The sequence below is a fragment of the Dicentrarchus labrax genome, unplaced genomic scaffold (genome assembly GCF_905237075.1).
Source record: "Dicentrarchus labrax unplaced genomic scaffold, dlabrax2021, whole genome shotgun sequence".
Classification (NCBI taxonomy): Eukaryota; Metazoa; Chordata; class Actinopteri; family Moronidae; genus Dicentrarchus; species Dicentrarchus labrax.
This window is the reverse complement of record NW_026136701.1, coordinates 14626422-14652258: the sequence shown is the minus strand read 5'-3', so window position 1 is coordinate 14652258 and position 25837 is coordinate 14626422. Positions and strand designations below refer to the sequence as shown.

The following is a 25837-nucleotide window of genomic DNA, read 5'->3' as shown; positions in this document are numbered from 1 at the left end:
AGGCATGCAGGGTAGATAGACACTAGATATGGAATCAAAGAGCCCAGGGAAACCGTATACAGGCACATCAATTTTGTACCGCAAGGTTGGAACTTCATCCACAAGGGGGTGGCTGGACCACATCAAAGCAGCCTCTCAGCAGAGTGGGAGGCTCCTGTGCTCCTTATGAATTAACAAGGATCCCCTTTAAGAGCTCTGCTTGGCACATCTCTAGGTGAGCCCGGGCGAACTTGTCTGAAATTCAGCCATAGAATTGAATGTGTAAACGCGCAATCATGAGAATCGGGGCTGTTAACGATGATTTTCAGTGCAGTTCTTCATATGCACTTGGAGTCTCCGAGCGCAGCCAAAGGAATTAGTTTGCGTAGCTGACGTCAGGAATAGCTCACCAGCAGAGCGCGGCCCTCTGTATAGTGGGCAGGGAGCTGTGAGGAGGATATGAGGAGCAATCGTGGGAGAGGACTCAGTCCGACCTTGTCTGGCTCACAGTCCCGCGCCTCGTTGTGCGTAAACGCTGCTAAAATAGTTGGCGGCGTTTAAAGCCCCTTCGGGCGCGTACAACTTTGGCCCTCATTCATGTTTTTATTCGCAACACATCCACGTCTGGATGATGTGCACAGGAATAGATCAACACTTCTCCAACCTCTTCCGCATATTGGATTTCTGCAAAGAGAAGGTCGCCAGTGTATCTCCAAGGATTCGGAAATGAAAACTGCTGCTGACACGGACTCAGTATTTTTGGACTTTTGAAACGTTTTTTTGCGCAGTTTTGATCAAGAGGTTTTTTGTTTTGTTTTTTCCCCCAACTAACGAGCCTTTTTCTCCCTGTGTGGGATCCCTCGTTGCATTGCCTCTATCTTAATATAATCGAGTTTTTGGATAAGCCTGTGCTGTGCATCGTACAGTGCGCAAATTCGAGCATAATGCATTTTATTTAGGACAACCTCTGACTGTACAAAGTGCCAAATTAAGCCGGAATGGCGAACGAGTGTAATCGCAACATTGTGGAAAAGTATATCTGCCATAAACTCTCCAAACAGGGCTACGAGTGGGGGTTTGACGCTGTCCGGAATGCAGATGCCGGTAATAATGGGTCAATAGTTGCCCCTCCACCGAGTTTGGTCCGCCGGTGCCGTGGAGCCAGCACCGGGCCCGACAGCGAGAGCATCCCCCACCTCTGCACACGGCTCCCCCAGTCCGACCCGCATGCCGCCATCCACAGAGTCCTACGCGAGGCTGGAGACGAACTTGAAAGACTGTACCAGCCGGACTTCACGGAGATGTCGCGGCAGCTGTATCTCACCTCCACCACGGCGCAGAGGAGATTCGCCGACGTGATAGACGAACTGTTCCGGGACGGGGTGAACTGGGGCCGGATTATCGCTTTCTTCGAGTTCGGGGGCACGGTGTGCGTGGAGTGCGTGGCGAAGGAGGAGATGGCAGCGCAGGTGAACAACATCGCGGAGTGGATGACTGAGTATTTAAATGGACCTCTGAACAGCTGGATACAAGATAACGGGGGATGGGTAGGTCTGATTCCGTGTAGTTGAGCGCTTTGCAGTTGTGTGCCACGGGGGCGCAAAAGTCCTCTTTTACTCTGGTTGAACAGGTTTAATCAGTAAATTCAGCTCGTGTACACATGTTTAATTAAAAAAAGGAGCCTTCTGATATGAGTTAGTAGAACATAACATCGAAACCACAATTGCAGTTGATCATTAATAAAAGCCTATTTCGAGATGTTCCCATTACACACGACATCGCGAACGCTCGAGATGGACGGCCTCTGATTGGACGTTCACGGTGGCTGTTAAACGTACTGGACCAATCAGGCTGCCTGATCTGTCACACCTCCCGACGCTCTAATAAAGCGTCAAAGCGTCAAATCGACTGCAGAGCCAGTGGCAGTCACGTTGCTGTCACTGAGAGGAGGAGGGGGCAGTCCAGTACATTCCAGAGCGAATTGGATCTTACAAAAAAAATCATATTTAATTGAATGCATCACACTGGAAAGATCCCAATATTAATTTCAGCACCTAGCTGTATCTAAAGCTTCTATGCTGCAAAGTGCTCCAGTGCTGTTGTGATGTGGCATTAGGTTATGGTTGTAGCAGGAGGGAAGAGGCCAGACACATGTCAGCAAACAGAAAACTATTGAAATAATGTGTTTATGCCTCTGGGCATGGCTGGACAGGGCTAAGGTATCAGGGCTGTGCTCTGCACATCTAAATGACACATACACTTTCAGGTACTAATAAGGAGAGGCACATACACTCTGCCTCTACCTAACCACACATGTACTCATTCACAGAGATATCAAACAAGAGTTGAATCGGGGGGGAGTGCAATATCGTATCAATTTCTGCAATAATTCTTCTTTTCTGCAGCCAGTGAAGCGCACAGTGAAGTGTAGAGCACAGCCGCCTCCTCTTCTGTGATGCTCAGCCACTATTAAACCAGTCTGCCATGAATTAGCCTCTAATTAGCAGAGGTGCTCTTAATGAGAGCATAACATTTGTGTTGCTGGGTTATCTTAGCCGGAAGGTATCAGAATTGGGTGGTTGGGGGGGAGTTGGGGGTCATCAATGATTCATATTGAACATTTCATCTCAAAGGGAAGGACCGTTTAACATTCCCCTTGAGTCTGCCTTGCCCCTGGAGGTGGCAGGTTGTGCCACATATCAAAGGCAGGGAACAGAGGGAGGGCCCTCCAGGAACACTGTGTGCTAATCTGCAGCCGCTGTGTTTAACATACAGTCCTCTGTGCATCTAGGTTGGAACTCTTTTGTCTGCTTTTTTAAACCTGTGCCTTGAAGCTGGAGCGGGCTGGGCTGTCGAGATGCACGCTCGAGGTCTCTGGAGCCTGTTCCCACTGTACAATAATGTAGGTCATCATAGTCTGTGTTTTCCAGCTGGGCGGAGATGACTGTATCTCTGCTGCTCCGTGTCCACTTTAAAGAGAGAGAGAGCAGTCTTTTAATCCAAAGGATTATTCAGGATTATTTGAAAGCATATGCTTGCAGTTTGGGTCATTTTGGTGGATTTATGCTTTCAGCAATGAGGAAACCATATCCAAATTCTTTTTGGCTCAGACTAGGCTCTAAAACAACCCAATACAGAATATATCAGCGTTGGCTCATGTAAGTTTATACCTTGAATGTTTTGAGCTTCAGCACAGACAGACAGGAGTCTAACAGACACTGGTGTTGATTTATATAATCATTTGAATGCCCTTCAGGTGGGGAATTTCCTGAGGTGTGTGTTTTATGTTTCAGTTATTATCTGACATTTAGTAAGTGACACAACTCTGTCTGTGCTCTAGACAGCATTTGTGAAATTCAGCTTCTCTTTTTTTATTGACTTGTTGGCAAGTGTTTGAAAAATACAAAAGCTCCTTTATTCACAATGTGCCAAAAAGGTTGTTTACCCATATTATTTGTTGGTACTCTTTGACCTAAAGATCCTCTTACATAGTGACGAGTCTGGGATTTGTGTTTGGTGTATATAACAACTGAAAGTTTCATGAATTGTGCACCTACACCTCAAGATGCTGAGATTTCTTATCAGACATTTCCCCTCAGCAGTACCCAGAATTTTAAAGATACTGAGGTCATGATTTCCCCCCAAATGCACACACTTCAGGAAACAAACTGGTCTGAAAATAGTAGATGTTGGCTTTAGAGTAGTCAATTTGAGTATATCCAGCCAATTAAATACCTACCATGTGTAAATTTCTAATTATACAAGGTTAACAACCCCAGTTGCTAAAACAAATTCCCAGAAAAACCAGAGGACATGACCTCAGCGCCCTCAGTGGTAGCTGCGGCCCGACAATGGCTTCCACTGTTTGGACATAATCTTGCAACCAATCTGTTTCGGTGTGAGAGCTTTGAGTGGATTGCGATCGCGCAAATGTGCTTAATTTTTATGTCTAATCTGCTCATGTTGGACTTTGCAGAGGGTTTCCATACAATTTGGGGGTCACACATTTTTGAAGGTGTATATGGGTTGTAAATATTTCATTCAATTCATCCACCATCTGCCAGGTGGCTCTTAGAGGGATCAGGATAAAGCACAGTTTATGCTTCAATCACTGCAACCTTCTGATGAGCTTCTATAGACTACAACAATGAATACACTGAATAAACATAGTTAGGCCCACTGTATATGCTGTTTAGACAGGTTGTGTTTGTAGACACACTGTCCATTGTGTTATTGTGTGCAAGAGGTGAGTCTTGGGTTTTCCATCACCCTTAAAACAAAGCTGGGGTGCTAATCAACCTATTACTGACATTTTGACATGTGAGAGTGGTATGGAAACAGCTTTCTATCAGCCACCCTCTGTTTCCTGTTGTTTTTGAGACAATTTGAACCCAAAATAGGAGTGCCCACTAATCGTTGTTGAGTCTAGGCATCACCGGTGAGTCAAATATACTTTCAGTTAAACAAAACTATCTGCCCTTTAAAAATAACAAAGCAGTAACTGTATTTGCAAAACCCAGCTGAGGGTGAAATAGCTCCTATTCTGCACTGATTACTTCCCACACTCCAGGATATAAAACACTGTCCTTTCATTGTCCTTAACACTCAGTTTTTTTCCACCTGTATGAATTCATCCTTTGTGGTGGCAGAAATTGCACTCATCAGGGAACGATTGCGTTCAGGCTGCAGCCTCTCCCACACATGGGGCACCTGTGTTTATTTACAGGCAGTAAATACCAAGTGATTGAACAAAGTGGCAGACAGCGTCCGACTTCTGAAATTACATGCTTGACCTCAGACATTTGACTAACTGAGGGGGTGGCACTAAGCAAAATGTGCTCCGACAGAATAACTGCGGTTTCACAGCTTTGGAAAGGCTAACTGAGAACAGCATCAGATAGGATATTGGGAAAATAATTTCTTTGATCCAAACTGAAATAGCTCAACAACTGTTATATGAACTGCCTGAGTGGATTAATCCTTCTGATTCTGGGCATCCCCTTACTTTACCTGTAGTGCCACCATGAGGTTGGCCTGGTGATGGCATAACCTTCCACCATCTAGCACCATCATCAGGTCAAAATTTGAATAATGACCATACACTGGAAAATTAATGATATTCCCATCAGCCTCAGTTGTACTTATGTTTTTACAGCCAATTAGCAACTGTCGCAAATGCTAACAAGTTGCACTGAGATGACGAATGTGGTAAACATACCTGCTAAACATCAGCATGTTAGCATGGCTCTAGATGTGTTTTCTTTACGTGTGGGAGACGAAGATGTATGGTTTTAACGAGATTCATCTCATGAAAACTTTTTTTGAAGTCTCAAACAGCAGGATCAAGTGTCTGAGGAATGCTGCTAGCCAGGTGGCCTATTTTTCTATGTTACAGGTGTGTGTGTGTGTGTGTGTGTGTGTGTGTGTGTGTGTTCATGAGTGTGGGTGTAGAGGGATTGTGTGTGTGTGTGTATATATGAGGAGAAAACAATGGAAGTTGGCTTGGGTTGGGTCCATCCTGTGGGGGATTCCCTGAGCACAATCTGCTCATCGACGGGTGGGACCTGCATGTTGCTACGGTATTGCGGGCATCTGGCTGCGCCCCTCTCCTCCCTTGTTGAGGCTGAGTGGATCTGGGACAGCGAGGAAGTCATTAATCTCTATATAGGTGACATGTCGGCAGAGTAGAGGAGGAAGAAAACCCAAACAAACTCTCTCACAAAGGAGGCAGCCATGTAGCAAGAAAGCAAAAAAAAAAAAAGCAATATCCCAATGAGAGCTCACTTACATCCAATTTCTGTCTCCTAGATGCAAATTCAATCTGTTTACACAAGTTAGTACTAACCGTGACGACGTTCAGGAAATGTTCATGGCTATGTTTCCGATGTCTTTGAACTGCTCTCCTAACAAAAAGAAGTCTGTATTGACAGTGAAAGGGAAAGCTACATTAAAGGACACATGCTTTCGCAGTGTAATGAGCTCTATAAGTCATGACGGATCCATCCGTTCTGAGCCAGAAATCCTCTCTTCTCACTTGTCATAGTCAGTTGTTTCCCTTTTTCATCTGTGCATTTGTAGTTGTTTATCAGTCGGGCCACTCAAAATTAGTGAGCAGAACCAACTCCACTTTCTTTTTCCTAGCAATCAGAGGACTAAGAGATGACTCATGCAAATAGCATGTAGGGGTTTTTTCCCCTCCCACCCATGATTTCAAAACAGAGAAATAACAATATAATTTCACTGCTGGAGAAGCGAAAAATTTCTGTGCTTAAGGCTGAGTTTTGGAGACTTCAAAATCAATGTTATCTCTTGATGTGGACTCTTGGCTCTGTAATGGAGACTGTATACCACAAAAGAGCTCAGTGTGGCGAAGAGCAGCCAAGATTTCCCCCCTGTACTGTACCCCTTTTGCTGCGCAGGCCTCGGTCGTTCACCATCTGCCACTGTGTTTACACCCATCAGCCCGGCAACTGTAATCTCAGAAACATTTCCTACAGACGCAGGCTGCTCTGGGCTGTAGCTCTCTGAATCAGTCTGAAATGAATACTTTCTTTCAGGAACAGGCCTGAAGAGATCTCTAGTCTTCTGAGTTGCTCACAGCACAAAGACCTTTGTTCCAAATATTCAGTCCTGTGTGGAAATACTTTGGCGAGCAGATGTAATAACCCTTTAGAGTTTAGGTGGTGCAGTTTGAGTGACACTAAAGAGACTACTCTGGTCCTGGTTTATGCTGGGATAACTTCTGTATCTGAATCAGTGCCTAGATTAAACTTTTGGTTTACTGTTAGGTATGTTTCCATGGCAGTGTTTTCACAAAAGTAAAATGGTAGACTCCATTCACACCACTCTTTGTGGCCTTCTATGCATGTTCTTACAGCAAGAGCAAGACCCGCTTTGCATTATCAGCCTCCCACTACATAGAACAACAAACACAAGGTTTTGTTGCAGCTGGATACGGTGCAATGAATAATTTAGCTATTTATTCCAAATTTGAACAGGAATTCTTTCATTTTCTGACAGTAAAATCAAGTCGACCCTCAAACTGTAGACATGCTGTCAGTCTTAATTATAGAAAAGGCTGGTATCATGAAGACAGAGTTACACACTGTCTCTCTAAAGTGCTCTAAATTCACCCAAACAAAGGATTTGTATCATACTGTTGACTGGAACGTAAGGTCAGACATTCAGTTTGATGTCTTTTCAGCTTTATATGACCTTTCTTTTATGTCATGTTTAAGCCGTTCTTTACCGTATCATTCCGCACATGCCGAGCATTCCGTGAACATGCCGGAAATGTGTGCACAAGTGTTGTGAATAGAAATCACCTTAACAGCACGATTAGCACAGGAATACTGTTCTGTTTCAGTTTCTGGAAAATAATTCTGGTGCTTTGTGAGTGCTGTGACCTCACCTCTCCCCAGAGAACCTCCACCCCGTCCTGTGTGCTTATTTCTGGGTGTCCTCAGGAGAGCCGGAGGAATGTCTGCTGGGGAACAGTGACTGTAAATAAATAATGGAGACGACCTGGGTGTTTCTTTCCTGAGTGGGCGGTGAAGGGTGTGAGTAATTTTTGTTGTCGGATGATCATGTCAGCTGAGCTTGCTTCATTCAGGAACCACTGTAAGTGTTTGTGTGTTCACGTGTGTGCGGTTTATTTTGTAGGCCTCAGAGGCCAAGGGAGCCTACAGATTGGTGTCTGTGAATTCAGCCATATGATTGTGTTTCCTTTTATTATGTTGTTCGAGTCAGTAATCACCTCAACCTGCTGTTTTTCCTGTTTCATGAGGGACACGTGCCTGAGCTGTTTAAAAGCACTGCTATCCCAGTCAGAACACACACTGATGAATAATATATGGAGCAGATAAAATCGGACACTAAATGGATGTCCCTCAAGTAGAACCCCGAAGGCTGTCTGTGCTCCAGTTGAGAGACTACCTCTTCGTTTTCCTGGCTTTTTGTCTCATCCTCTCCTTCTGCCTGTCTCTTACCCCATCACCATAGACATACACTCATTTACACACATATACGTGCCCAATACCTTCACAAATGACACACTAATACACCGAGACCTGGCTTTTAGTGTCAGGTAACGTTCCAGATTCCTGAAAAATGCAGGGACATGTGAGAGGCCTCTAAATATAGAAGTGTTGCCATCACTGCTCCCGTGTGGTCCTTTAATTGTCATGTTACACATAAATCCCTGCCCTGTTTGCTTCCGTGCTATCACTGCGTTCACATCACAAACCCACCCCCAATCTACATGAAAAAAAATCCTAATGAACCATTTGAGGCGGCAGATAAAAGAGTTTTCCACCTTTCCTGTCATGGTGGGAGCTGGATAATGAGGAGTCTACTGAGACACTAGTTGACTTTGCCACTGGGCACACCCTTGCAAGCTGCGCAGCATATCAATATAGGGCAAGGTTAAACGGTTCCTCCCATTGTCTAGCTACTGTAGATATTTTTGGGACAAACCCCCAAAAGGGTTTTAAAAGAGATTTGATATTTCTCAATTAATTTCTAGAGCAACAATAGCCACTGCTGCTTGAAATGCAACAGGGTATGTCTCCTATTACTTTCTTGTTCACAAAGAGAGAGCCTGTTACATGCATAGCATAACCTAAATAGTTATTAAAAGGTCAGTTCACTCAAATCACAAAAACAAGATCTTCTTTCTTACCCCTAAGTTTTCTCTGGGAACTATTTCCTGCCAAAGAAATAGTCACAAGAAATGTAAAACACAAACGTAGAGGTTTTTATACCCCAGAGACGTTTCTTTGGAAGAAACATTGGTGTTGAGTTTTTCAAAATAAAATGTAAGCTGACAATAAATACATTTACAGTCATCTCAGTTGTATTGGGCCTGCCTATTTGGACCTGACCAATATTTGCTCATCTTTTGGTTCAGTTTTGGTCTCCAGCAACGCCTGAGGGAAATATTTGTCTCTCCAGCTGTTAAATGATACACTATGTTCACTAGTTAGTTGTTAACTTCGTCTGCTGGGCAGGTAGCATACTGAACGAAAACAATAAAATTGCATGTTGTAAAACCAAAACAATGAGCTGAAAGATGCTAAAATGCCCCTTAGAGCTGAGAGAAACGTTTTAATTGTTAATATAAAATATGGATTGTTGCAGTTTTAAACCTAAAAATTCTGCATGACTAGATACCAGAAGGGGGTTAATGGGGAAATATGTTTTTGTGACTGGGGTAAACTTTAAGGTTTATAGAGTCCATATATACACAGAGGCAGGCAAACACAGAAGCGGATGTACTGGTGCAAATCAGTTATTTGCTGTCCACAAAATGGCTGTGTACACACTCACATGCATCTGCATACACACATATACTGTGGCACATCAGCGTGTACACACAGAAGCGGATGTGGTAGTGTGAATCAATAATGCTGTGTTGTCACAGGGTGACATGTGAGCCATGGCAGGGAGCAGATGGCCCCGGGGTGCCTGGCTTCCTGTTAGCCGTGCCATTCAGCCTCAAAACACACACACAAGCACATGCACGCACACACACACACACACACACACACACACACACACACACACACACACACACACACACACACACACACCCTACCATCTCCACTGGGATTTTCCCAGTGCAACTAGCCACAGCACTAGCCATTAACAAACAGCATGCCATTATTGGCTCTTCTCTGAAATGCTGAGTACATGCCCTCCCAAAAAAAATAACAACAGCCAGATAATGGTAAATAGATCTCTGTGCCTCATCCATTGAGGTCTGGGGTAAATAATTCTCCGGACCCCCTCCCCAATGTGATTTCTGCCAGCAGAGCAAACAGCCCTCAGCAAATCTGATTTGTTTCAGCGGGGGCTGAGTGAGGTCAGCCATTGCTCGGATATCACTTTGACTATGTTGTATTGATTGAGCATTTCCGATGGTTTGTGTTGGTATCTCTGAGCAAAGACTCAATTAACACAGTGAACTCGTGGCCGTAAAGGTCAGACTGTATAAGAAGGTGATTTATTGAAATTCATGCAGTAGGTGAAGAGTGTCTCTGTGGAAAGACCGTTGCAAGATATTTTAACACTTTTATTCTGATGCCTTTCAACCGGTGTGTGTGTGTGTGTGTGTGTGTGTGTGTGTGTGTGTGTGTGTGTGTGTGTGTGTGTGTGTGTGTGTGTGTGTGTGTCACTCCTGGTAAGACAGCACCACCCTGTTGGCAGTCACCTTTGATGGCGACTGATTAGGTTTGAAGTGCAGAGAAAACGATACGCCCCTGATGTTTGGAAGATAAAAGCTTTGCCAAGGGAACGTTCCTGCTGCTACGCATTGTTTCAGGGCAGCGTTCACTGTTCATGAAACTCCTCGCCATCCTGAACTCTTGATGTCCGCCCAGACCTAAGACCAAATTCTTTCAACATGCTGCTTGGCACAGACATTTTATCGCTGTCAAAGATAACCCCTGCCATTTTCAGAAGAGTAACACTGCGTGTTACTTCTGACAGGGATATCTCACGGGCAAGGGCATACCCACTACTGCTGTGGCATTATGCTACATCAATTTTACTGAGTCTACTCTGAAGGTGTGCTGACTTTAATTGGTTGTTGGGCTGTCATTACAACTTCAAATAGTGATAGATACTTCAAAGAAAACAGGGAGAATTGAAAACAGGAGAACTGACAGTGATTCCTTTTCTTGTTAAGGTATTTTGTATAGCATTGTTGGTGTTTTTTTTTGACAATACAGTGCTAAGGATGCAATCATCTTGTGACTTATGTCAGAGCAAATTTTTTATGATGGCTGGATTCAGTTATGTCAGGCGCCATTTTGCTTTATAGAGGAGTGTTAACTGTGACATGTCTAGACGAGTCTCATGAAGGCAAATTTAACCACTAGAAGTTTAATTAAGTCTGTAAATTGACCTATAAAGTGCTTCATTTATCTTTCACATCTTGTGGTGAAAAAGCTGTAAAAACCAGAAGAAGAAAGAGCCCAATAAGTATGTATATTCTTTCGTTTAATCAACAGAATTTCACTATTACATTGTAAAAAAAAAAAGAAAAAAAGATCTGTGATTGTGACTGTACCAAATTATCAGGAATTTTTGCGAACTCATTTTCTGATACCACCCAATCTATCAGGACAGGCACTCAGACCCCTCGACCTTCAATGTTTCCAGATTTGAATTAATGTGAGTCCACATTTCTGCACTCCAGGGAGGACAAGGGGTTAGAAAATATTCCTGGATGAAATGACTGGACTTCACAAGGTGTCTTTGATCAGGAGGTGAAGCTAACAGGTTTTAGGAGGAGAAGGAGGAGGAGGAGGAGAGATGGAAGGGCAAGCAAGTGGACGAAGCGTATAAAGCAAGAAACATGCAGTCCAGTCCTTCTTACTACCACATTGAGACTGCTGGGGTAATTGCTGGAAAGAAAGTATGGGTGGTTGGCAGATCAGGTCACCAGGGTTGAAAGACCAAAGCAAAATGGAGCTAGTAGAGCAAATGGTTTTGATTTCATTGGAGTCCATGCTGTTAGTGGAGAGTTGGAGAAGTAGGAGTAGATTGGCTCACTCCATAGAAATGTATTGAGCAAACTTGGATATAGTTGCCTGTTAAAGTCATCTGACTCAACAATCATCTGATTCTCAGCTGATCCATCTGCTGACGAGAAAGCCAAGGAATGTACTCATGAAAACATCCCCATGGGCATTACATAGCACAAAATGAAAATACAAAATGAATATTTTTAAGTGTTGCAGCTCAATATAGTATGTGTGCATTTTTTCCAGTATGAGTCAAATGTTGAGGCAGTTTATTCTAATATTCACTGCAACTTCAAGGTTACTCAGCTCACAACAGGCAGTCACTGAATACCACTAATTACATTTTCCATGGATTATTCCATAGAGAAAATGCCAATAGAAAAAGAAAAAACCCCTCCTCTATTATAAAACTGACATGTGCCTTATTAGCTTTCTGCACATTTTCACACCAGACCTTCAGTGTCACAATAGGCAACTTATTATCATTCATCGGGTAGCCTGTGCTTGTTTCCCTTTAGTCTCTGCATACAGACAGGGAAGGTCACACGGCTCTGAGTTAGTCAACCTGCTCCAGATAGTTCAAACAATCGGCCGTTTTTAAAGCGCGCTGCTCAACATAGATCTCCCCAAGGTCTCTGCGAGTCACATTGAACTCAAACCAAAGAAAGAATAAAGGACCGGGAATGAAAGTGCTGTCCACCCCGGCTATTAGCTTCTCAAATAGGCTTTAATTATATTCATCTTTATCTGAAAAGCATTTAAAAATGTAGTTATTATATTACATAATGCAAGTGCCCGGTGTAGCTGTGCTCCTTGCAGTCGACTTGGTTATCTCAAGGTTCATTCCTTCTCATATCAGGCCTCTCGGGCACACACAGTGCAGTTGTTTGTCTCCACACTTCAATGCATTCCTCTCATTCCTCTCCCCCTGGATGAAAATCAGCTGGTTGCCTGAGAGAGGTCACTGAACTTTTCCCTAGTATTCCTAGCCTGAGAGGAAGAAGGGGGGAGGGAAAAAAGTTTTCTCAGCCAGGAGAAGATCGGAGTTCATTCTAAGATTACTGACAATTTAACACAATATAGGCGTAGATACATGCTTGGATTTCTCAGCCGGAAGTTAAATTGCGTAACTGTAACCATTGCTTCCCCTTCCCCCCCTCAAAATGACCTCATGTTCCATGCAGGATAGAGACATTTTGTCACGCATTTCCCAGTTTCAGCCTCAGCCTGTGCGAAAGCTACTTTCCTTCTCATTTTGAGTTTTGCTTTGTCTTCAAACAAACCTTTCTTTGATTCCGTAACACAAATATGACGGCAGAGACAAAGAGGAAGTATTAGGATCTTTTACCAAAGTTAACAGTCCAACACTGTAAGAATACTTTAATCTTTCTTTCTAAAAACATAGTGAAGTAGAGGTATAAAGCAATATAAAAAATTAAAGTGCAAGTGCCATTATACTTTGTACTCAAATACTTTTACCACCACTGGCAGTAGATATCTTCACTTTGACGTTGTGGAAAATTTTCATTGTGGTTGGGATCCACTTCTCCCCACTTCAAAGGTGTTCCTGAGGGAGCTGTACCTCAAACAGATTATTGTTTTCTCTGACATTATCGGACATCTGAGATCCTCAATCTACTCTGCTCTGCTCACAGCGTGCCCCTGTCCCAGACTGTGGCCTCTCTCATTTACATGGGCACACGGAGAACACTGCTGAACCTGAAACCTGGCCCCGTGTACTCCCATCACGTAAACCGCTCCAATATCTTGTTGCCAAAACTGACAAGCTTTCATTAAGCGGGCGACTTTACAAGACATCTCCTGCATGAAAGAGGAGCCTATGAGAGGCATCTAACTTTGATGTTCTAATACTTTCTCCTTCACCGACATGTTTAATTCTCTATTAGATGATATTACACTCAATTTTGTTTGGCACTGCTACCTAAATTACAGGGATTTTATCAAAGGAAAGATCACAACATTCCCGCTTTTTGTGAACATAAAACTTGCCCTTTTGTCAACAGTTTGCTTCTTCTTCGGCTGGGAGCTAGGATTTAGGAGTCAGTTAATGGTTCAAAACAAATACAAATCTCTTAGTTACAGTGTCTAACCAACTGTAGCTCTCCGCTGTGGCTCCCCCTCCCTTTCTCCACGGTATTAGTATGACTACATGTTTGGCTTGCCTCTAGTCTTTCCCTAGTTACCCGCACAGAGTCTGTGATTTAACCATACTTGGCTCTACCACAGAGAAGCCATAGTCTCAAACCAGACAGTGATGTCATCCCCACAGCATCTGGCACAGGAAGTGACTTAACACTAACTGAACTGTCAAGCTCTTTTACGAAGACTTCCCCAATCACTGGTGCCTGAAAAGCCCCTTTTCGAAGATCAGGATTGTGTCATTCTGTTACATCAGAGAAAGAAAGAAAACCACAATAACGGAAAAGCTGAAAGCACCATTTCAAGAAAATCTAAAAACCAAATGACTTCATCTCTTGGGCAAGTTCAGAACAATCAGCCACCATGTGTGCTGCACATCGAGTATGCTGCAGATGGTGTTCACACACATCCCATTCATTAGGTCGTATACAGTAGTCGCTTTTGGCTCATCAGTCGATCTATTTTCGGCTCCACTGCATTTGAGATGGTGGTTGTGTGGTCTCAAGGTCTTGAGGGGTCAGTGGATATGACTTTTAAGGCTTGGAGCAGCATGCGGCCCCTGTCACAGGAAATGGGTCTCTCTCATGGGCTCTGTTTGTCACAGGAGAAGCAACAGGCCACCTGGGAATCTGCTGGTTCCCACGGTCTCTATCAGAGGTTTCTATCTGAACCAATCAGGCAGAGCGGCTCTCCCATGGGGGGGGGGGCTCCCACGCTCTGTTGTTTTGTCAAAGTAAGAGGTGTTCTAGTTCCTGTACACAGCAATCTAAAGCTGATTTAAAGCTGATAGAGCAGTTTGAAATGTCAAAGTTTTACCTTGGTGTTTAATCATTAACCCAAATGGGTTAGAATGAATGAGAAACATGGCATTGCCTTTTTTGTGCTTTTAAATGCCACAGATAGGGCTTTAATTTACCAAGTGCCCCTGCATTCCTGAATGCAAAATTTGAACAAAACAACCCAACGATTATCTGAGAAAAAGCACCACAGTTATTTGGTCTTCACATGCTTGCAAGGATTTCTGAAGCCACAAACACGTCACCAGAACAGTCAATGTACTATGCTAGGCTTCCTAGGAGGGAACACAGAGCTATTAGACATCCAAGTGGCAGACATCCTGTCTTTACTGGAAAGCCACTCAAGCCAGGTTTAATGCACTCCAAACACACCAGCCTCCAACAGTGGGGATGATGACTCAGCGGCCCTTTTCCATTCTCCGCTCTGCTCTTGCACGTCATCGGTGGCCTTTTAAATGGGCCGAGCATTGGTGATGAGAGTTGTTTTATTAGATTGTGCAGCCCTGAACCAGGAGCTCACATGAAGCCTCCTGATATTTATAGCAGCAGTCTTGCTGCTTCTGTCCGGTTTGAGTATTGTAATTTCCTCCTCTGCTAAGGGCCGGATAGGCTCGGTGCAGACATCCTCTTTCAGCTGCATTGTATCTATTTGAGGAAGCCATTGTGCCAAGTGTTGGCAACTGTGAAGGATTTTAGATCAATTGTTGAGGTTGAAATAGGTTTCAAGGTCAAAATCACAAGACTGGGTTCTTTTAAAGAATAAAAGAAACATTGACTGAGCAGCAGAGGTTGTCTGATTTATTGCGAGAGAAAAGGATTGTCTCTCTGCAGCTCTCCCTTTGCTTTGATGTCTCCTCTGCATACAGAAGTGACTGATTGGAAATGATACACTCTGAGCCTCAGTAAGATGTGCAGAGGTGTCGATAAACCAGGCGCAAGAGAGCTTAGCAAGTGAAAGGAGAGAAAACACAGTCTGCACCCATCCCCTTGCCCTCACCTCTCTGAGCCCGCAAGGTCACCCAGTCCTTCATCTCATGTTGGATCAAAGCTGTTTAATACAAATCAATGGGCTCAACAAGAATAAAGGACCTGCAAGGATCATAATAACTGCTAAGTCAAGGCTGAGTAAACAGATCAGAAATGTTTGTCTATTTAAAATCTGTTTGCACCCCCCAAAAAAACTTGATGCTGCTGCACAAATTGGACGGTTTAACTCCAGTGGTTCTCCTCCTCCTCCTCCTGCCTCCTTGATGGGATAAAAACCAAGTGAAGCGATTTTCATCTCCAAAGAAACCAAAGTCTCATGTGTAAAGTTACAGTCCTCATTTATCTGGCAGTTTAGACAATGAAAAATGGAGACAGTAAAAAAAAACGCAGAGTGTCATGAGGAGTGTGGGTGATTTACTGGCGATCACGTTTCATGTTCCAGTAGAGCAGGCTCACTCCCACGGGAGACTGTGCTGTTTTGTAAACACACAAATGCTGCTGCTGCTGACGCAAATTTGAATATTTATGAGCCTTTAGGGTAGCATCCAACGTCAAATCTGTTTCTCCCTTTACAGCTGAGTGCAATGGAAGTGCATTGCCAAGTATGAAACCTGAGTCTTCCATGACACCCAAAACCAAAGCAAATTAAAAAGGTTTCCCATTTCTTTTGATTCAAATGCGGACTTTGTGTTCCCTTTTTTATCCGACAGACTGACATTGCTCCATAGTTACCATCGTGTCTGGCCATAGGAATATTTAAATGAATGATCATGCGTTGGCTAAGGGCTGCATTTAGTTATTGTTTTCATTATCAATTAATCTGCTGATAATTTTCTTGAGTAACTGAATAATTACAAGCTCCCAGAGCCCAAACTGACATCCTAAAATTACTTGTTTAATCTGACTGTCTAAAACCTAAAGATAATTCATGAAAAAAGATACAAAGCAGAGAAAAACACTTCATTCACATTTTAAAAAAAGCTGGAACAGAGAATATATATATTTATTTATTTTGTCTTTAAAAAATGTGTTAGTGGAATACTTTGGAAAATCAATACCACTCTTTCTCTTTCACTCTGTCCATAAGATAGCTAAAGATAAGCCTGCGGCCAGCAGTTGGTTTGTATATTTTATCACAAAGACTGGAAACAGGAGGACGCAACTAGCTTGGCTTTGTCCGAAGGTAAAAAATACTGCCTGCCAACACCTCTAAAGCTCACTAATAATTCACGTTATACCTTGTCTGTAAAAAAAAAAAAACAAGGTGGAAAGCTAAGCTCATCGGCTGTTGATGGCAGCTTTGTATTTCACAGACTAACTCTCTGCCAGAAAGTGAATGAGCATATTTCCCAAAACACCAAACCATTTTCTGTCGATCAACTAATCGGTTAATTGTGTTATATGTTTTTAAACCAAGGATGCTACTCAGACATTTAAACAAGCAATGCTGTTTTGTTAGTCTGAGCCACTAAAAGTTTGGGTATTGATTGGGGTGTATTTTCCAGATTTGTACAGCTTTCCACACAGTTTGTCACCACTTGGCTGTGAGGTTGTTGTTTCCAAGTATTGCAGTATTGTCACAGTGCAGTGAAAGGCTCAGTGCCCTCAGCTCCAAGCTGTTAGGCGGTGCTGACACAGGGGGATTCACTGGGTAATGAGTATTGCAACAAACTCCTCAGTCATCTCATTTTTGCAGAGCCAGTCGATGGATGACACTCCAGAGACTTGATCGAACCTGACCTTGCTGCCAGACGAGAGCTTGCTGTCCTGTCACCTATTGTGTCTGGAGAGGGGTGTTTTTTTTTCTAGCTGTTGTTGTTGTTGTTGTTGTTGTTTGCATCTGTGTATGTTACGTTCAAAACAGATCAATTGCAAAGGATATTAATGCCTTCCTTGCATTTTTCTTCATCTCCCATTACTCCCCCTCAGCTCCTGAAATGAGAGTTTTGTTTGACTTTAATTAGCTGCGGAGAATTCTGCAAGAAGCTCATTAGAAAATCAAAGAGGGGTGGCGGCGGCAGCGTATGCAATATTATAAGTATGTTACTATGTGAATGCTTAGGAAATAAACAGAGCGTGGGGAGAAGCTCGGTTCAGAGGTGAATATAGCAGCAAAGCCACAACAGGCCCTTTAATTATAAGTTGAACTTTAACCCACATCCCTTTCTCTCAGCCTCAGTCTGCCCACAATTACCCACAGAAACGTCCCAAAACAGACATGACTGCCTAATCATTTTTTCTGTTTTGGCGAAAGCGCTGCTTGGGGTTTTAGCGGAGCTAGCCATGCGCACAAGATGACTCATTATCTTCCACACAAGTTGAGGGATAATTCCCAATTGCGAGGGGATACCCAAAGGAACTGGCAAATGTTTGGTATTTCCTGTTGCCCTTAAGACAGCATAAGGCCATCCGAGGAAGACAACAGAGTAAAGTCTCTTTGTGTCCACGAGAAAGAAGCTGAGCAAAACCTCTAAGGTCTAAATCATGTGAAAAACAAATCAGAGGTCGAGGACAGTCTCTCTCCCGCTGGTGGGAAAAGCAAATCATGTGTGAAGCTTCCAGCCTGGGTAACCATGACATTCGGGGTAGCAAGTTGCCACCCCATGGCTGAGTATGGGATCCTCTCAAGTCCTTGCTGTTCAGTCAGACTCCTGCACTGTGTGTGTCTCTCTGAGGAATTCATTGTGTGCAACAAAAAAAATGAAGGAAAGGCAATGTGTAAACCTGGCTAGGCATTTTCCCATTGGATTCTTGGCTTCTGTAGGACGGCTGTGACCTTTAAAAAGCCATTGATCCAAAAAATGAATACTGTAGAGAACTGCATCCTGGACTTTATTTCCCAGATGCACACCTGCTGTCAATGGCAGATGGTTTGCTGCAGGGCAATGAAATTAGGTTTTGAGGATTGTAGAGTCTTTTGTTGATGTGATGAATGCAGATGTTTTGTCCTTTCCTGTCCCTGTCAACCTTCTGTGTCCTCCTTTGCCAGCTGCTTATTATTTTCTTCAAAGGCTCAGGTTTTCATAATGATGGACAATACAGCAGGAGAAAGAGGGAGAGGGAGAGAGGAGGAAAAAATAGAAAGTTCCAAGGTTTGTTTTTCACACTACTCACATGGTTGTGAGAGCACTGCTTGCTAACGTGTGGGTGAAAAAGTTTCCGGACCTGAAGTGGAGCATGCCTCAGTCTCATGATATCCACCTGACACCCTCCTTCCCTCCCTCCTTCCCTCTTCTATCTCTGCTTGCCAGCTCTCCCCTGGGTGAGTCTGGAGTTATTACCGTCCATGCCCTTGCGGGATTCTTTTAAACATCCATCACCGCTCTGATGAACCTCTTACAGTAATTGGCCCGCTTTTGTTTCAGACTTAAATAGATGATAATCTATGCCGACTGTCTGGGACATACTGAGAACCCACATCATGAGTTTGCCATTTTGCCATTTAGCCTTGCTAGTGGTCAGTCACATGCATTTGCTACTGGACCTGGTGGCTGGTTTGTGTTGTTGCCTCAGCAAACTGTTATTTTCCTGCAGTGGGTGGAAAAAAAGATGATGGAGGCTGTGTTTTTGCCAACTAACACACACTCCTCAGACTGAAGAGCTTGTTCTCTAATTAATACCTGAATCCTGGAGAGGAAGAGGGGGGTATCATCACTGGAAAAAAACAGGCTTGTTCAGAGTTCTCTAGAATAAAGCTATCTGACATAGCAGTGTTGGTTGACCCAGATTGAAACATCTCAAAAACTGTTTGTTTCTGATTGTAATGAAATCTTTTTCAAACATTCATGGTCCCCAGAGGATAAATCCATAGGACTCTGGCGATTCCACATGAGCACCAAAAGCAGGTCAATGTTTTCTCTCATCCTGTGAAACATCGCAATATGCACACATTCATGGTTCCCTGAGGATGAATCCTAATGATGATCCTTTTACTCTAGTGCCACCATGAGGTTAACTTGTGGTTTTGAATAAAATATCTCAGCAGCTATTGGATTAATTGCGATGAAATTTTGTTTTGTCCCCCCCCCAGTATGAAGATGTGATCCTGCAAAGCTAAGGGCATTCCCAACATAGTTTGTGTTTCGTGCTAAATAGCACATAGTAGCATGCAGACGTTAAAAACTATGCTGATGAAAATGGCAAACACACCTGCACACTGTGAGCATGTTCGCAATGCTGACGTTAGCATTTAGCTCAAAGCGCAGCTGTGGGTTCAGTCTCACTGAGCTGCTAGCATGGCTGTAGATTCTTAGTCTTGTTTTAGCCCTGGATAATTAAAAGCGCTGAGCTGCAACAAAGGAAATGCCATGTGGTTAAAGATATTGCCGGCTGATTTAAGAGCACAGTGTGTTTTGACACCAGAGGGCCTAAAGTGGGAAGAAACTGCTGATCCTTCCTCCTCTGTGACACTGTTCTGGCCCCCAGCCTCAGGAATGCGACAGGACGGAAAGGGAGGAGAGCGAAACAGGAAATACTTTTGTCTCCCCACAGCACTTCAGAATGGATGTCTCCTTTTTTTTTAGTCCTGTGTGGGCTTTTGTTTGATAAAAGGAAATTGTATATTATAATGTGACACTTGTGAAACGAGTATAATGACCCAGTTTTGCTTCTACTAGATCAAGGTCGAAATAAAAGGCATTTATTCCAGTTAGAATTACACAAAACATAATTACTGTAGGTAAATTGAGTTAAATTGAGTCGGGTTAAAATAGAATGATAATAGATTCCCATGGGAACTGACACAGTAATGTAGTAGTAAATTAAACTTAACAATTCACCATTGTTCACAGATAGGTCAAGTTACAGCTTAAAACAAAGGCATCAAAGGAGCTCAAATGTACAGCTTCACAACACTGCTAATAATGTGGTTAGTGTCATAACAAAAGAGCTGATGATCAATCGGAAACTGTTGATATAGCCTCTCTTAAACGTCTCTAAAATACACTATTCTAGATGGGTTCAGGATAATCTGCTTGTGTGTGTGTGTGTGTGTGTGTGTGTGTGTGGGAGAGCGAGGAGCTTAGCACCATGACTTCCTGTCCAGCTGTTCCTGCTGTCACTGCCTGTGAGCAGATGTCTGTATTTCCTCATCTAAAGACACACAGCCGTGGTATTTTCTCCACAGATCTTACATACACTCATACATTCTCAATTTGTAACAGGCTGCTTTTAAAAACTCCTTTTAGCAGTAGAAAGCAGAGCCCCCCTTCGGAGTAACAGTAATATATTTATGCTTGAGTGCTGCACCGCTCGTCCACATGCTAAAAAAACCCACTAGAATCTGTTGACGTGCAGTTGCGAATGGGGTCTTTTTAGTAATTTGCGTGTTTGTTTAGTGGGTGTGCTGTGTCTGTCTGTATGAAGGGCGTCTGAGGTTGTGTGTAGGAGGGTGTCAGCGCTGCACATTAATGGATCTGCTTGCAGAATTGGTGTAATAACACTCTATTTCCACTCATTTTTTGGTGGTGGCCAAGGGATTTAGTTCTTAAAGGGTCAGTTCACCCAAATTACACAAAGATATATTTTCTCACGTACCTCTAGAGATATCCAGCCATGCAGATATTTTTGTCTAATTTACTCAGATTTTGAGATATCTGCCCCTGAGATTTCGTTTGTTAAATATTACAGTGCCCAGCTGTTTTAGCAAATGACTGAGCCTTTAAAAAAAAAAAAAAAAAAAAAATATATATATATATATATATTATATATATATATATATATATGTTATTTATGTGTGACCTGTTTTGAAGATTTACATTCTCAGAAGGAACAAATGAGATGCCAGTCTTATCCTGTGTGGTGTTTTCTTTTGACTCCACCCATTAGATAACCAGCTGACGCAAGAACAAACACATAGGTAAACACATGTTCTTTGCCAGCCCAATTAATTGTCTGTCTTTCTCTTCCTGTCTCTCTCCCAGGATGCCTTTGTGGAGCTGTATGACAGACAGAGGGACTCCGTCTTCAGTTGCTCCTGGCCCTCCATTAAGACGGTCTTCGGTGTGGCTGCGCTTGGAGCAGCTAGCCTCACCATCGGAGCGTACCTTACACAGAAGTGAATGAGCCCTCCTTCTACCAGCGAGACTTTATTTCTCACCCTCCTCCTCCTCCTCTTCCTCGTGCCTCTTCTTTTTCCTTTTAAATACGCCCCTGACCCCTCAGAGACAACCTTCAGACTCTTGAATCTGGCTCTCTTCAAAGCCCTCTCTCAAGAAACTCCCTCTTCCTCGCCCCTCCACGTCAAAACAGACACAAATCAAAACGACTGAAGCAACCAGATGAACAGCCCAAACGGAGCAAAGGACGTCTTGAAAAGAGGCAGCTTAGATGCAATCACACTAAGCTGAGTACAGCTGAGGAGAAGGGAGGATTTTTGTTGTTCTGCCTGCTTCTGTACTAGTTATAGCATGAATGTTGAGTGTTAGTGTAGACGTTGCATGTGTCAGAGCTCATGCGGGGCCCTCTGCTTGGAGGCCTTGATGATGGGGGTGCAGGGACAATGATGCCCCCGCGTCAGAGAGGAAGCGGCCGCAGCCCCGCCCCTGCTTGTTAGGGTGAAGAACCCCGTTTGAACTGTGGACTCCAGTTACCCCCCCTGCAGCCGTCCTTCAAAGGACTTCCTCCACAGAACAGCTGCTCAGAATGTATAATGGAAACAGCTTGCTACAACCAGTTGTGTGTCTACTGCTTTCACTCCTCAGACAGCTCCAGTGAACTCTGAACACACTGCACCATTATATGCCCCCCTGGCCTTTAATAAGAGGAGGAAGGGCCAGTGGAAGACAGAGGTCTGCTGAGCTTTCTTTTGCAGAATTTTTAAAAGGCTCCTTGACTGCGAGTTGTATGTTGGTTTTAATATTTGCAGCACGCCGAAACTCCAAATTGTGTACTTTTACAGCAGAAAAAGACAATGGAATTTCTCAAGGAGAGAAAAAACATGCAGAAGAAGCCTGTTGTTGCATAAAAGTGTCATATGTTGACAGATATACAGAGAAAAATGTTGAGCACAGCACAAGAGCGAGGTAGAAGTAAAAATTGCATTTTGAATCTTAAGAAGGGAGTAGGCCCCTGCTACACAGACAAGATTTTGAGTGTGCATTCCTCAAGTAAAGCGACGTGAACGAGACCGCGTCTCTGCTAAAAACGATTCCCCTTTAAACATATGATCAGATTAGCACCAAACAACTCTAAAAAAGCTATGAGTTCATTTCTATTTTCTACCTCTGTTGCAGCTTTCTTACGCTTAACTCACTCCATTTGTGGTCCGATTGTTTGGGCTCACCTAGGCTTTCAGAGCTGACCCTGTCAACATGTGTCCTCCAGCTGCTGAGGCCCCAGCAGCAACTCGGTAACGCTAGAATCCACTATGACAAAGACGCTTGTTGACGTGGACTGAGAAAACCTCGCCTGGCCACAGATGACAGAGAATACCACGGCAGCAGGGTTTCAGTTCAGGACTAAAGCCAGTGTGTCCCGAGTGCTGGAACCTGAGATGTCCCTTCTCTCCAGTCCTGCAAATGCATTCATTCATTGATTTGTTCCTCTCAGCCTGTTTTATTGATGTTTGTCTTGTGTTACAGTCTGATAGAATTTTTTGGAAATGCTCACAGGCTCCAAGATATTTTGTTGTACACAGTACTTAGCAAGTTGATTATGAAAAAGTGATTTTTCTTTCCCGTCATTAAAAATATTCAACTTCTTTGTTGCATGGATGAAAGATACTGTCCTCACACAAACAATTATTCACTGTGTGTTACCATATTTATAACAGAGTAGCGTAGAAGATAACAAAGAACAGCAGAGGAGTTGCATTTTCTATTTATTGATAGGTACCAGATCACAGATTTTTTTAACAGTACTTTAATGAAAAATTGTCTGTTTTTTTCACTTTTTTCTATTCTATGGAATCACACTGTAACTATTTTTTTCCCCTGGCTGCTATTATAACAAGAAAAAATGTTTAAAAAGTGAATTTCTGTGTTGTATTAATATTGGCTTAAGGCTGCTATACTGTCGATTTAACTTTTACTTACAGCTTAAACTGCCACAGATTTACAGTATAGTCCTAGAGAGCTGGAAACCAAAGTTAACTTGTATTAATCTTTAATTTAAAAAAAAAACAAAAAAAATCACAAAAGTAGCTTAACAAGAACACGTGTCGCTTCACTTCGCTGGGTTTATTAAGCGAGGTTTTCCGATCTCTCTGTGGGGGGTTTGTCTAGTGTTACTGTAATATATCAGCTTGACTTTTGTCAACTTTGTGCTCCCATTCAGTGCTTATCTGTAAAAATGTTGACCTGCCAGATTTAAACCTTGTCTCAGTTATCGCTATAAACCACCCCATTCTCACTACAACAGCTCACAGTGTGTGATATTCTTAGTGTGCGGAAGAGACAGAGGGTGACTTATGAGCAGGAATAAGAACAGTTTAACAGCAATATACTGTAACTTTTTATATTCTCTGTGCATATATGAATGTAGGCACTATGGTTGCTGTACTGTTTTATGTCTATAATCACAAACCTGTAGCACTTAAAAAAAAGGTGAATTGTGTTTCTGTTGTTTACTGCTATATCCACGATAAGCTAGTGGGATCATATTGTTCCTAATAAACCAGATTTCTCAAGCAGCTGCAGTCCAAGTTCATGTTGCTTCTGCTTTTTTTTATCGATTCTCAGCTTCATCTCTTCAGCTCGTCAGCAAGACAGAAAGAGAATAAGAGATGTTTAGATGGAGAGTTGTGTATCAACCAAGGCGTAGGATTAGAGGGGAGGAAGGGGGACTGAGTATACAGGGTGCTCATGTAAGGAGGGTCCACAGATACTAGAATGAATAACAGTGACCGTGATGGAGGGAGGGGCCCATAGAGACTGCTTATGTACAGGTCCAGAATTTTGTGCTACACCCCTGAGTTTATTAACAGTGCTTTTTTCATTTTTTGATTATCTGTGATCTATCCACAGCTATGAACTGTAAATATAAGGCTGGCTGTGTCAACGCGACAAGTCTCCTTGTGAAGGGATGGTGCATGAGCAGCAGCCGCACCCCATCAGACATCAAAGCTGTCCCCAAACGCTGCACTTGTCAGCCTCCCTCCTCGGCTCCATACGCTGCTAAACACGAGTGCAAAAACCCAAATGCCCTGCGGCCAGGTTTTTTTTTTTTTCCACCCCCTGCTTCTGTTCTGATCACACTTGTCTTCAAAGGCTACGGCACTCTTGCTGCTCGGTGGAATTTGTGAAAAGCATGATGCAGTAAAACTAATGTTGAAAGAGTTGAGTGGGTGCGAGAAAATGAGGGGAGTGAAAAAAGTGGTGTGTGTGTGTGTGTGTGTGTGTGTGTAGATATATATCCCTGAGGAGACCAACAGCGGAGGGAAGTTCATTTGGGCTGGAGCCCCATGCAATCCCTCCTCTTCTCTCCCACTCGCCATGCATATAAAATGCATGACACGCTCTGAAGAGGAATTTTAAATCAAGCCCTAGACTTTCAAAAGAGAGTCCAGTGTGGGTGTGGATGGTGAATGTGTGTGTGTGTGTGTGTGTAAAGAAAGAGAGATGGGCAGGGGGGGGAGTGAAACCCTCCTGCCTCTTCTGCTTTAGGGCTACAAGGTGTAGAGGAGGCTTTCCCAGTGCTGGGTATCACAGGGGAGATTGGTAGATCAAAGCAGATTGTCTGGAGTAAGTCTGGTCCAGTTTCACCCCTCATTTGGAAGTCCATCAGATCCACTCACGGTACCTTTGCCTCATTTAGAGGCAACCTTTGGCTGCATTAAAAACTTCCTGCTGAAATCTAGCAATTTCCTTGAGAGAGATCATCATTCATTCAATCATTCATCTCCCAGAATGTAAATATTCAATGAGAAAGAGCTTGTTACTTATTACACCATGATGGGATCAACTGAGAAAACTGATTTTGGTTGACCTTGTGCAGCCTCAACGGTGTGCGACAGTGTCACCTTGTGGCTGCTGAAACACAAACACTTCAACCTGGGTTTAAAAACATCAGGCAAACCAGAAGTCTTTTAAAGTGCCTGTAAATTTCTACCACGTCTACAGGAAACGACAGCTGATTTCACTGAGCAGATCATCTTCAGCTGCTGTAGCGATCAGCTGAAATAAAAACCAGCTTTTTCTCAGCACACTCTGGCACATGGTTGCCTATCCCTGCACTAAAATATCCTCAGGGCAGCATGCCATGAAGAGAAAAAGGGCTCCAGGGCTGAAAGCTCAACAGCTTACAGCTTTGGTGAGGACTGTTCAGCCGTCTGTGGTTAGTGATAGTCTTCTTAGAAATGTCTAATCAAAAAAAAGCATCTTAAATCTCACGCAATATGGTAATCAGCAGGAAAGAAGACATGGAAAATGTGTGGTGTAACTACTAACT

The 25837-nt window shown here is 43.2% G+C and overlaps 1 protein-coding gene across 1 annotated transcript; it reads left to right on the top strand.

Moving 5' to 3' along the window:
• The first annotated feature begins 210 nt into the window (after positions 1 to 210).
• On the top strand, positions 211 to 24080 carry bcl2b (BCL2 apoptosis regulator b). The gene is made up of 2 exons (XM_051403101.1): positions 211 to 1526; positions 21373 to 24080. Exons 1-2 carry the CDS (start codon positions 978 to 980, stop codon positions 21508 to 21510), a joined length of 687 nt encoding a protein of 228 aa, XP_051259061.1. The 5' UTR covers positions 211 to 977; the 3' UTR covers positions 21511 to 24080.
• Positions 24081 to 25837: the final 1757 nt, after the last annotated feature.